At 42.4% G+C, this 13046-nt stretch overlaps 1 protein-coding gene across 3 annotated transcripts in view; it reads right to left on the bottom strand.

The window, feature by feature from the left end:
- The window catches only part of LOC113109661 (sarcosine dehydrogenase, mitochondrial), a 60988-nt gene extending 49125 nt beyond the window's left edge, over nucleotides 1–11863 (bottom strand). Inside the window, exons 1-7 of one of the 3 annotated variants that reach the window (XM_026273367.1) lie at nucleotides 11710–11863; nucleotides 9680–10006; nucleotides 9180–9358; nucleotides 8874–9053; nucleotides 7358–7481; nucleotides 6949–7049; nucleotides 4576–4680 (exon numbers count right to left, since the gene is read on the bottom strand). In XM_026273367.1, the coding sequence (XP_026129152.1) occupies nucleotides 4576–4680; nucleotides 6949–7049; nucleotides 7358–7481; nucleotides 8874–9053; nucleotides 9180–9358; nucleotides 9680–10001 (1011 nt within the window). In that variant the 5' untranslated portion in view covers nucleotides 10002–10006; nucleotides 11710–11863. Of the gene's footprint in view, nucleotides 1–4575; nucleotides 4681–6948; nucleotides 7050–7357; nucleotides 7482–8873; nucleotides 9054–9179; nucleotides 9359–9679; nucleotides 10007–10784; nucleotides 11081–11709 lie in introns of those variants that run through there. The other 2 variants (XM_026273368.1, XM_026273369.1) reach the window with 2 other exon arrangements.
- Nucleotides 11864–13046: the final 1183 nt, after the last annotated feature.

Below are 13046 nucleotides of genomic sequence, written 5' to 3'. Positions count from 1 at the left end.
ACACGCTTTCCAAGACGGGTATTTTGACATATTTAGTATGTATTTGTTGTCGGTACAAAAGCAAGAAGTCTTTGAGACGCGTCTCTGCTTGCTCCCTGAACACCAGAACACCGCGTTGCTGAATTGAGCTCTTTCACTTTTCGCTCTTTTTCTTATGTTTATTTAAAATGCGATTTGTATTTGTTCTTTCAGATGCAGGAGGACGCAAACGTCCTGAAGGAGAGCTCGGTTCAGTCTTGCGCGAGTAACCAGCCGCTCAGTTCAACTTTCCCGCATCGCGGGGCTGAAGCCAACTTGATGTGTTGAATGCTCGGAGCACGTTATAAAACGTATTCTTAAAATACACATTTCTGTTTTAATAAATGCTCATATTAAAACATAGCATTACACATAAGTAGGTACAACAATAATCAGTGATACATTTACGACCCCATAAAAATTTGAGTCGCAATGGCATTTCAAAAGGTCGCAGTGTAGTTCCCTGTGTAAACAACTTAACTGTTATGAAAACTCAACTTTGTTCTCTTTTCTGTGTAACTGCTGCTTTCTTTAGCTGTTGCGCTTGCATTTGCCGCGGCTTTTTAAAATGGCTCGGTCGGCTGCTTCTGCATAGATCAACCTACCCTCAAAGATTCGCTCTGATTGGATCTCTTCTCCATTCGTCCCTCCTATATATTTTCGTCTCATTTTTATTCGTTGACTAAAGTGTCAGTTATATTTCGTCACGTTTTTCGTCATCATATCTGACTTTTTATTTAGTTTTTATTTAGTTTTCGTCCGTGAAAAAGGTTAGTTGACGAATATTTTTCGTCATAGTCTTCGTCAACGAAATTAACACTGCTCTGAAGTCCCACCAGGAAAATAGAGAGGTCCCAAGAGGGATTCAAGGGTGTCCTAGGAGGATGTAACCTTCTGGCACCCCTCAGGAACCTAATGATCAGGTCATGCCTTCCCAGGGACCGGCCGTCCACTGCATTGTGATGCATTGTGATGCATACACTTCCAGGGTGGAGGGTGACAGCCCACGCTCCAACCTTTCTTGCAGGGAAGAAAGCATGACTCTGACCGGGCATCTCCGGGGGTCTTCTCAGTGAGAAGAACACCAATTCATGAACAGACTCCACTTCAGAGCATAGGCCTGCCTTCTAGAGGGGGCTCTAGCCTGAGTGATAGTGTCTACCACCGCTGGTGGCAGATCACTTAGGTCTGCCGCGTCCTGTCCAGAAGCCACACGTGGAGGTTCCAAAGATCTAGACACGGGTGCCAAATGGTGCCAAGCCCCTGAAAGAGGAGGTCCCTCCTCAAGGGGATGCACCAGAGAGAGGCTGTCACGAGGAGCATGAGTTCCGAAAACCAGGTCTGGGTGGGCCAGTAAGGCGCAACCAACAGGACCTGTTCCTCGTCCTCCCTGACCTTGCACAGCATCTGTGCGAGCAGGCTTACTGGGGGAAAGGCTTACTTGCGTAGAGCCCGAGGCCAGCTGTGTGCCAGTGCATTCGTGCCCAGGGGGGCCTGGGACAGGGAATAGTACAGCTGGCAGTGGGAGGACTTGTGGGAAGCAAACAGGTCTACCTGGGCTTCCCCAAATCGACTATAGATTAGCTGGACCATCTGGGGATGGAGTCGCCATTCCCCGGGAAAGGTGAGCTGTCGTGAGAGCGTGTCGGCTGCACGGTTGAGTGCCGTCATACTCACCGAGTCTAACTCCATAACGAGATAAAAGCTTCTCTGCACAGGGGAGAGCTTGCTCTTCTCTCGGTTGACCTGAAGCCCCAACTGACCGAGGTGCCGTGGCACCAAGTCCCTGTGATCGCACAACTGCTCTTGGGACCGGGCCATAATGAGCCAGTCGTCAAGATAGTTGAGGATCCTGATGCCAACTTCCCAGAGTGGGGCAAGGGCGTCCTCCGTGACCATCATGAAGACACGGGGGGACAGGGAGAGCCCGAAGGGGAGGACCTTGTACTGCCATGCCTGACCCTCGAATGCAGACCGCAGAAAAGGTCTGTGGCGAGGGAGGATCGAGACATGAAAGTAAGCGTCTTTCAGGTCGATCACTGCAAACCAGTCCTGGGGATGAACGCATTTGATAATGCGTTTCTGTGTCAGCATCTTGAACAGGAGCTTGTGCAGGGCCCGATTCAGGACTCGCAGATCCAGGATAGGCCAAAGGACACCGCTTTTCTTGGGTACGATGAAGTAAGGGCTGTAAAACCCTGTCCTCATCTCGGCTGGAGGGACCGGCTCGATTGCATCCTTTGCCAGCAGGAAAGCAATCTCCTCACGCGAAACAGAGGTGTCCCGGACTGCCACCGAAGTCCCGAGCACGCATTGAACTTGGGATGTCACCGGGCAAACTGAATCGCATAACCGAGTCGGACCGTCCGAATGAGCCAGCGTGACGGGTTGGGCAGCGCAAGCCACTCTCCCAAACTCCCGTACAAGTGGCACCAAAGGGACAGTCGACATACCCGCAGCAATGAGGAGTTGTGTCGGATGGCCCAGCAGGCATTGCGTTCCGAGTCATCACAGCCACAATCCTCATGTTCCTGGAGGAACTGGCCAGAGACGCGTGGAGAGGAGTTGTGTTTACGAACAGTGACCTCTTTACCGAAAGGGGGCATTGTGGGTCAAAATGAGGAGGCAGTGCGTCACTCATCGTCAACCCGTGAGCCTTGCACCTCGAAGGAAAGGGAAATTGCTCTTCTATGAAAAAGTGAGTGCAGTCGGCCATTGGACCAGCGGCAGAACAGAAAGAAACAAAAACTGAGGATTCTCCACCCGGCCCTCCTCCGGGGGAAGGAGTGGCTCTGTCTCCGCCAGCTCCTGAAGAGCAGTCTCCCACATCTCCGACTTGCCCGTGTCAGGGCCGCTTAGTCGTCTTCCTAGAGGACATACGCGGGGCATGATGCACTGGCCTCGAAGAACTCTCAGCACGGGGCGGAGCTGGTGTGGAGGACGCAGGGGGCACCCACGTCGACGAGCAGGCTGAGGCACTGCCCACGACGGAATGGTGGCAACCGGAGGATCACGTCGTGGCAAGATGTGCTGTATACAGCCCCTGACAGCATCGCCACACAGGACAGCCTGGCAGATGAGAGCATCGAGAAAGTGCACTTTGTCAATGTCTCTCATACATACAAGGCTGAACCAGAAACGGCACTACTGGACCACCAGAGTGAACATCGCCTTCCCGAGGGACCCGTGACTTCCGTCACCCGGAAGGGGGAGGTCAGTCGCTGTGCGCAGCTCCTGCATCAACCTCGGGTTGGTTCTACCCTCTTGCATTTGTTAAAGCCTTGGCTTGCTGAGTTTGCAGGATAGCCATGGCATGCAAAGCAGAGGCAGCTTGGCCCACAGCACTGTAAGCCTTGGTAGCGAGAGCGGCCGACAATTTACAGGCCTTGGGTGAGAGGCGCAGACTATTCCTCCCAGTGGCGGCGTTTTGCGGACACAAGTGCACCGCAATCGCACTCTCCTGCAGGGGAATGTCAACGCACCCCTAGCTGCCCCGCCATCGAGGGTAGTGAGGATGAAGGAACGAAATGAGCTGCTTCCGGCCGTAAAAATGGGCCATCCCCATGCACATCCGGGAAGAAAGGAACCAGAGTAAAACGCGGTTGTGAGCCGACGGCAAACTGAATGACCCGTTGAGACTGTCATAAGACAGCCCAGCAAAATCACCCAGCAGCCGCACAGGACAAACACTGCAGAAGGGGTAAGAGGTCCGTGGGGCGTGGCTCGGCGGAGAAGCTCTCACTGTCACCTTCAAATCTCCCAGAGCACTAGCCAGCGGTCCTCTGCTTGTGGCAGAGAAACTGGAACGGGTAGTGATAGAGGGGTCTGCTCCTTTCCTTTTAACAAAGGAGAGACGCGATCGCAGCGTTGCCATGGTCACACACGCAGTGCATGCATGAACCATCCACGAACGCATCTTCAGCGTGCTGAATGCCCAGACATGGAAGACAACGTCCATGATTTGCTCTTTTAGGAAATCTGCTCTCTTAGTTGAAGCTCCCAGAGGAATCGCTGAAAGGGACACCACTGTTTGCGCCATACCACAAACCAGAACAGCTTCCCGACACAGCAGATGAATGGCTTTGTGGAGTATAACAGCTTTCATACAACTACTCGGCTCCGAAGCAAAAATCTAATTAGTGGATGCACCTGTCGCTCTATTTATACCCGTTGGCACGGGGAGTGGCTCAGGTAAGGTTAAATCCACTAGCCAATTTTCATTGGCGTTTTCTCTTAAACTCAGAGATGATTGGCCTCCCAAGTGAGACCCCATATGTCGTTCAACATAACTCGTAGTGACCGACAGATAGGGAACCTCAGTTATGCACCTAATGTGCACATGAAATGCACATCAAATCAACTTCTTAATGAAAAACTAATCAGAGGCATTGTGTGATCATGCATATCTAAACTAAAATATAGGTTGTGGATCTCAAACCAAAGACAGAAAATATATCACAAACAACCACATCCAAAAATATGGAAAGAATAGCAACTGTTACGTCTCATTAAAATTATTTTACTGTCAGATTTGTAAACACAGATACTTCAGCTTACATCATTCCAGAATATGGGGTTCTGTTCGTAGCCTCCCACAGAGAGAGCATCACCCTGCAGACGGAGGTAGACTGATGCATCATGGTCCCTGACGTTGGGCATATTCTAGTGAAAAAAGACATTTTAGTTCATATCATATTTCAAATCTCATCATTTCAAAAGACAACTAGCTCATTACGTTCATGTATGACAAGGCTTTTTGTAGAGGCCATATGGTGCTTTACTAAACAACAACATGACTCCATCTCACCACATGCTGCTTCAAGCAGTGTGTTCAGTCACACACTACCAGCTTTTTGTTTTTCAAAGAAGTCCCTTCTTTGCACCAAGTTTGCATTTATTTCATAAAAATGTAAGTTTCGGAAAAACAGTAATATCATGAAATATTTTTACAATTTAAATGAACTATTTTCTTTGTGAATCTATTTTAAAGTCTTATTTATTCCTGTGATGCAAAGCCGTTTTTCAGCATCGTTACTCCAGTCTTCAGTGTCACATGATCCTTCAGAAATCAGGCTAATATGCTGACTTGACAAACATTTCATCTCTTCATTCTCAGTGATGACTAGCTGGCCTCTCTGTGAGGAGTAACACGGCTGTCATCAACCATGCATCAAACTACAAGGTCAGACACACACACACACACACAGTGTCGCATAAACCACAGAGAGGCTGTGAGTTAAATGCTTATGCCACAGCTTCTGTTGTGTTTTGCCACTGCAGTGTAGCATGAATAGAGCAAAACGCCCCCATAGGGCTCAAAAACAGACAAAGAAAGACAAAAGAAAGACAGACTCAACACAGTGGGGACAGATGTGCATCGACTAATGATGACCAATTCACTAAAGGACTTACAGACATCAGGTGACGGAATGAATGCAGTGACAAAATCAGTGCTGAACGAAATTATATTCAATGTTGAGTGCTAAGTTGAGGAAAATAGTGCAGGAATATACAATCTAGTAGTGTACAGCTTCACTGTGATTCAGGAACCGGAGATGACCTTCATTTAATAAATATAAGTTGCCATGATGTTTAGAAAATACATCTTAAATAGTTTGGTTATCAATTGCTCTGCCATTTTTATTGGCCCCATTACAAACAGGATAAATTTTAGTTACATATTTTAGCTTTCAATATTCTTAAATTTGTTTTTGGAACACAGGATACTTTTTTTAAATTCTTTGATGAATAGAAAATTTTAAAGAACAGCATTTATTCAAAATAGAAATATTTTGTACCTATACACTACTGTTCAAAGGTTTGGGATCAGTACTTTTTTTCTTTCCTTTTTGAAAAATTATTTATTTTTTCAGCAAGGATACGTTAAATTGCTAAACAGTGATAGTAAAGGCTTTCTGTTTGGAATAAATGCTGTTCTTTTTAACTTTTTATTCCTCCATTGATAATAAATCAGCATATTAAAATCACTTCTAATTTACATGTGACACTGAAGACTGGAGTAACGGCTGATGAAAATTCAGTATTGCTTCACAGACAGAAATTATATTTGAAACCATATTGAATAGAAGATTATTTTAACCATATTAAATATTTCAAAATTTTACTGTATTTTTGATCAAATAAATGCAGCCTTAATGAGCGCAATCCATTAAAAAAAAAAATACATAAAAAAATGTGATGCCAAACTTTTGAACAGCAGTATATATGTTTCAAATTTCTTCATAATATATAATGTAAAAACACAAATGTAACTCCATGTCTGCTGGGAAACAGTAATCTAGTGGGAAACATTACTGATCTATTCTTGACTTTCACACCAGTCTAACTGATGCTTGTCTGTCACACGTCATTTTCTTTGGTTTCCTTGGTAGCACATTTCATTTAGTACAATCCCTTGGTTTCCTTGGTAACATTTTTAAATTAGCACAAGTCTTCTATAGACAGTGTAAAAACACTTATACAAGATAGAAAATCCTGCAGCACTAGTCGGATGGTGCAAGTGGCTAAATCTGAAATAACTTTAATGACTGAATGTAAAATCCTTTTCCATTAAATTAAACCGACCTATATTTGCACTAAATATAATGCTAATTACTTCATTTAAATATGGAGCAGTGCTACTGCAGCACATGATTAAACTGAACTGCAAAGAGAATTAAACACAGGGTTTAGAACCAAAATATCACATACTAAAGTGATGGAACTGCTCTGTAATTTTTTTTCTAGTGTAATCATTATTATCAATCAATCAATAATGGATGCTGGACTCTGCTCTGTTTCCCTGCATGCACCATAGTATGAATAAATCATGCAAATGACCACCTCACTGGTTTTAATATGTGCATCTCTCTCCTTGATGGGAATTTGAGTGTCTGCTGTGTTCTGTGCCGAACTGGACAGTGAGCTCACCTGAATCCCTTCGATTCTTTCTGTGACGACGTAAGCGTGGTGCATGGCAATTAAAGGAACATTGACGCCTGCCATTTCCCCCAACTTAGTGCCCCAGACACCTGAAAAAAACACACACACATGATTTTACTGTATATTATAGTACTCAAGCAGATACTGGATGAGATTTGATAAAGAAATCATAACCTCAAATAAACCACAAATTAAAAAATAGTATAATCATTAAAAATTGTTCAAAAGAGCGTTGTTAAGTTAAGGTAATTTTGTCCAATATAATTTTTAAAAATCTGCTTTCAGAAGGATCATTTAATAAAATAAGAAGTTGGAAAAACTTTTACAGCTGCTTGTGTTAAAAGTCATTTCGCTATCACAGACTGCCCTCTGCTGGTGATGTCTGCATCCTTCTGACCTGCACAATTAACCACACAGGGTGTTTGGATGGTCCCATGAGCAGTTTCCACCGCTTTCACTCTCTTAACACCCAAATCATCAACCTTAACCTGGATACCAGTCACTGGACAATTCTCAATCACCTGTAATCAATGATAAACATAACAATATGGTTCATACATTCAGTCATAACTTAAACCAAACCACTGGATTACAATACAGCAGTGGTTCCCAAACTTTTTTCAGCATGCACCCCTTTCTAGTGTTTGGCACCTGTCAAGCACCCCCCAACACCTTACTCTGGTTAGATTTCACATTTTTAATTGCAATAACTAAATACAAATATTCACTGTAAATTAGAAAACATAATAATAATAAAAGATCACTTCCTTTTTTTGTGAGATAGATGGGCCTGCATGTTTGCACACAGATCATATACATTAAATATATATGATATATACATATAAATATTTAATTTCTTTAAAGCCCGTTTTTAACCTGGATTCACAAAACATTCTTAAGAAGAAATTTCTTCTCAACTTCCATTTTCTTCTTATTTTTTAATTTTAGAAAAAACTTAAAGATATTTTGTATTCCCAAAAAAATTCATCTTAAGAATATTCTTTTCTTAAGATTGTTGAAGATAACGAGTCAGGGTTAATTTTAGCTTATTAATACATCATATTTGGCAATATTCTGTGCATATGAGTGCGCAGGATGCATTTGCTGTAGAAGCGCGGACTAAAATACCGGAAGCGTTCACTCAGATGAAAGTGCAAAAACACGACACAAAAATTAATGAAACATATTGCTGCAGCTTAAGACAGGCTATTTTAAAAGTAACTGTTCAAAAAACAGGCCGCATTAAAAACATGAAGCTGAGCGCCATTCAAAGTCGCAACAAAAATATACAGTCTGGTGCGTGCTTATGATCATGATTATTAGGGTAATCTACAGGAGTGAGTTTAGCAGCAACATGTATTTATTCAGATAACGGCTGTTAATTTCTTCTTAAGAAAAAAAAATTAAGATGTTTTTAGGAATATATTTGAGAACGTTTTAATATTTTAATTTATTTCTTAAGAAGATTTTTGTGAATCCGGCCCCAGGTGTCCATTCTGTTGAATGTAGTAAGGGAAAAAATTAACGAATTATCAGTTAGCACCTAATATGAACTAAAAGAACAGGGCGGGGCTATTGTGACACAAACGTGCTTGTAAAATGAAATGATATCAATTGTAATTTATACAGTAATGTAGTGTGTAATGTGAAATGTGAAATTTAATTTCTTAATAAAACCTTTGCATGTAAAGTTTACCTCAGTTAAATACATAAAAATAATAAAGAGCGATCTTTTTCCCCGCCATTACAAACATTCTCTTGCGCACCCCTGGTGGTCAGTCTGCGCACCACTAGGGGTGCACGCACCCCAGTTTGGGAACCACTGCAATACAGTAATTCACCCTGTGCTCAATTAGCTTCTATACAGAATCATTCAAGCATCACTTTAAAAAGTAAAGGGTATGGAGACGTACTGTGGCACCGCGTGCGGTGGCTGCTCTGGAGAGGGTGGTACAGGTGCCCGCTGGGTCCATGGTGCCGTCTTTAGGCACATACAGCGTGCCATAAAGATCTTTCACATTCATCAGAGGATACAGGTCCTTGGTCTCAGCAGGTGAAAGGACGTACGACTCAATACCGTACGCTTTACCCAGCTGAAATGCAAAATCTATTTTACATATCAGTTCATCTTTAATCTCTCACATTTCATTCATTATGTTTAATCAATTATAGATTTTCTAGGGAAGGATCTATGAGATGGTTTAGTATTTGTGTCATACCGACATGAGGCGCTTGTACTCGTCAAGTCGCTGCTTGTTGGAAGCAATGAACAGGCCTCCATTTTGGATCCAGCCCGTCTCGAGGCCAGTCTCCTCCTCCAACTCTGAGCTGATCACGTTGCGAGTGTGAGCCAACAGCTCCACCTCAGTATCACTAGGTCTTAACTGCCACAAAAGTCCTATGAAAAGGTAAAAAAGACTGTATTATATAAACAGAAGCAAAATTCAAAAGAATGGTACTGGTACGTCAAATGATTTGGCTTTAAGTATTACAAAATCAACTCTGTAAGCCTATTCATGGAGTAAACTCTTGAACTACACTCACTGTACAAGTGAGGGATTAAATCTGCTTTAAAACATTAATTATGCAACATGCAACCTAGGTTCTTTTCTCTTTTTTTGTACACATTATGCACTGAAACTTTATTTAATTTTTTGGAGCACGGAAAGAAACTCTACTCAAAAGAGTCTCTAATCACAAAGTAAACAAAGTGCAATACCTGCCGTGTGCCAGGTGGTGCCTGCAGTCAATCTGTCCCTCTCCAGCAGAACCACATTGGTCATGCCTAGTTTACACAGGTGGTAGAGGGTCTGGCAACCCAGGCTTCCTCCTCCAACCACCACAACATCTGCAGACTTGGGCAGCGGTTTGGTGGGCCCACCGATGCCATCCTCCTCTTTGAGGGTCTTCTCATAGGGGACGCTCTTCTCTGTGGTGTGTGTCGACTGGGAGCTATAGCAGCGAGTGGTGGCACGTCCGAGGGGTGAGAGGGGCTGTCGGCATGCCATCACCCTCTGTGCTGCTCTTCCCAAGAAGGCCATGGCCCCTGCAATGGTACAAGACCATAAACACACACTTTCATTACAAACTGTTAACGGACCGTAAAGGAGTCCCTCAGAGTTCAGTGCTGGGCCCATTTTTATCTCACATTGTTTGTTAATTAATCAATTATTCATTCATTCAATATCAGTATCTGACAGAGAATACCTGCCCATTAAAAAAAAAAAGTTTTTCCTATCAAATAATGCATATTATAATAAACAGTTGCAATTTTACTTGTCTATTAAAAATAAAAATGTTTTTTTTTCATTCATTCATCTAATGCTAAAAGTTTCAATTCTCTTTATCTTTATTCTATTCTTAACATTTGATCATCATTTTACAAGTATTCAGTTACCTTGCGAGTCCGCTTACATTACTCTTAAGTCTTTGTGCAGATGATTTAAATTGTTCTGTGAAAGGATTTACAGGAAATACAGAAATGTTTTAAATGCAGAGAACTCAGCCTTCCTACCGGCATTGTTTACAAAACCAATCATCTAGAAACACTGGCCAACTTGTCTTTGCAGAACATGATGGTAAATCAAATGTATGCTGAAGCATTTTTCCGATTCTCAGCGTATGCAATGCAAACACGGTGAAATTGTAAACTACTTGACGACTATATAAAGAATAATAATGTGCGAAACAGTCGACATTTCAAACTAAATTCACGCGTTTTGTAAAACAGATGCCTGGCATGCAATACAAAAACAAACAGACCACCATAAAGCAGTCAGCGTGTGTGAAGTCAGTATTCTGTAACTTCGCGTTTTGTCGCCCACCTTTAAAACTTACTGAAAGAGTCCTCTGTTTGTTAGCTGCTTCTTTAAGAGTGTGGGACTGCTGTTAAGTATGTCCATAAACAGAGCAACTGGTGCTCAAATATGGCTGTTTGCTGCCTGACACAGCATGTGGACGAACACAGCTGTGCTGTGGAGAACTTCTGAACTGCAGAAGAGTGAATGAGACGGACAGAGAGCTGCGACGTGTCTGACCACAGACTCAAGATTTCACACTTCACGCTGGAGTAGAGGCTTTGCGAAGGGGCTCCTGTGTAGTCAGGTCTCGGCAGCTCACAATTTTGTCAATTTGCGAACCTGTTTGAGGGAAAAGTTGATGTTCTTATTTGCATAATTTGACGGAATTAATATCGATGGGTGTCCAGACAGGTAACGCTCGAGCACGCGACCTTTTGCAATAACTGCTTGATCGTCAGTTTGGGAAATTTTCATACACTTTCTACGAACTTTTATGAGCTGAAAGTAGCCTATGTCGTAAAGTGCACGAATATTTCATAAATTATGAGTTGGTTGTCTGTTGCTAAACAGCTCGCGATAGTTCTGGGATAAACTTGTAGCTACAATTTGGATTGCCAGTTGAAAAAAACAGCATATGGTGGTCCTTTGCTGGTTTATGCTGGTCATGTGCTGGCAAAGGGCCAGCATCTCAGCGTCAAAACATACCTAACCAGCATATGCTGTTTATTTTTTTTTTCTTTCTTCAGATGGGTTTTCAAATTCGGATTTAAAATTACAAGCGTGAAGCGTTCACATTGGGTTAAAAGTGACCTTACTTTACGTTTCCAGTCAGTTAACCTGACATTTAAAAACATCAGAGGAGTGTGTCATTCCAAAAAAAAAAAAAACTGGTTCTGAGACAGCCTGAGTGTTTTTCAGAGAGATCCAGAAAAATGCATGCATTGCTTACCTGTCAGATGAATAAATCCACGAGGGAAAAACAACAAACACAAGAAAAGGTTTTGCTGTTGCTGATGTTATGTGCTGTTTAGTGCACACTGCAGCTTAAACGTGCTATTGCCTGCTGCTCAGATCCATTGGTTTGCAAGCGGCCAAATAGACATTAACCCTAGTGTAAACTCTCCACCCACTAAGATCTGTAGTAGGTTCAGTCTGACTGCAGAAACAGTTGGAAGAAATGTTATTTACTACGTTATCCATGTTTAAATATATGGAAAAAAGATGTTAGCTTTATTCTGATTTATACATTTGTATTTGGCATGTGAAGACTGTCAGTTTTCCCTCGGAGCAGATCACAATTAGAGCAGAAAGGTTGAGCAGACATCTGCTCTACTGTAAGGATTCTGAACTACAGGAGGCTTCATTGCTCCTAGAAAATATTGTGGATATAATTTCAGCATTTCAGGAGGAATATAACTCTTAAAACTATGTGGTGAAAGATCTAGACTCCAAACATATTATAAAACACAAACATGAATATAAAATATAAAATTGGTGTCAGTATGCATGCAAATTTGATTATTAATTTCACACAAAAAGTGTTTTTAATGTAAGGTCTTAAAATTTTACAGACAGAAACGGAGTCACTGACAGAATAACAAGTGTTTTCCAGAGACCATGTACTGTGAACATTATTGGCTGACCTATTTCTATGTACAAGCCCAAAAAAACACCCTGGAGAGCTCTGTTTTAGACACTTTGAGACAGCCAATCAGAGGAGGTTTAGTGAGCCCACCCCCTGGCCAGGGAAATATGACAACACACTGCATGAAGCAATGACAGAAGCATATCAGTGACAACACCCACAATATTACTGCCTCCATTCATTCAGATACTTACAAACTGTTGTAAAATTATATTAAAAAGGCACCGGAAATTATTTATTGAAGAGCAGAGCAGTGTTTAACCTACAGAGCCCTAGAACATAAGATAACAAGCTAACGGTTTGACACAGAGAAGATCAAAACTGATTAGACATTTCAAACTGCTGTTTCTGTGCAGTAATCATTACAATGTAATCATTGCAAACCCATTGATTGTGTGTCATTTGAGAATGAACTGCTCAGATGTAAAACCAGACGCAGTGCAGTTTTGCTGTTCTTATGAAACCAGGTTCACTGGGGTCATGAGGGGACATGCCTTCAGCGGAGAAAGTCCCTCTTTCAGACACTGAACCCTGTCACATGACCCCTGCACTGCTCTGAAAGACATAAGCATCAGTCTGAACCCTTAACAACATCTCAGTATTGTGAGAGGAACAGTTATGTCATACAAGATTATCTCAGT

Source organism: Carassius auratus, chromosome 10 (assembly GCF_003368295.1).
Source record: "Carassius auratus strain Wakin chromosome 10, ASM336829v1, whole genome shotgun sequence".
Taxonomy (NCBI): Eukaryota; Metazoa; Chordata; class Actinopteri; order Cypriniformes; family Cyprinidae; genus Carassius; species Carassius auratus.
Note: the sequence above shows the minus strand (reverse complement) of the source record. Positions and strands in the feature narration are given on the sequence as shown.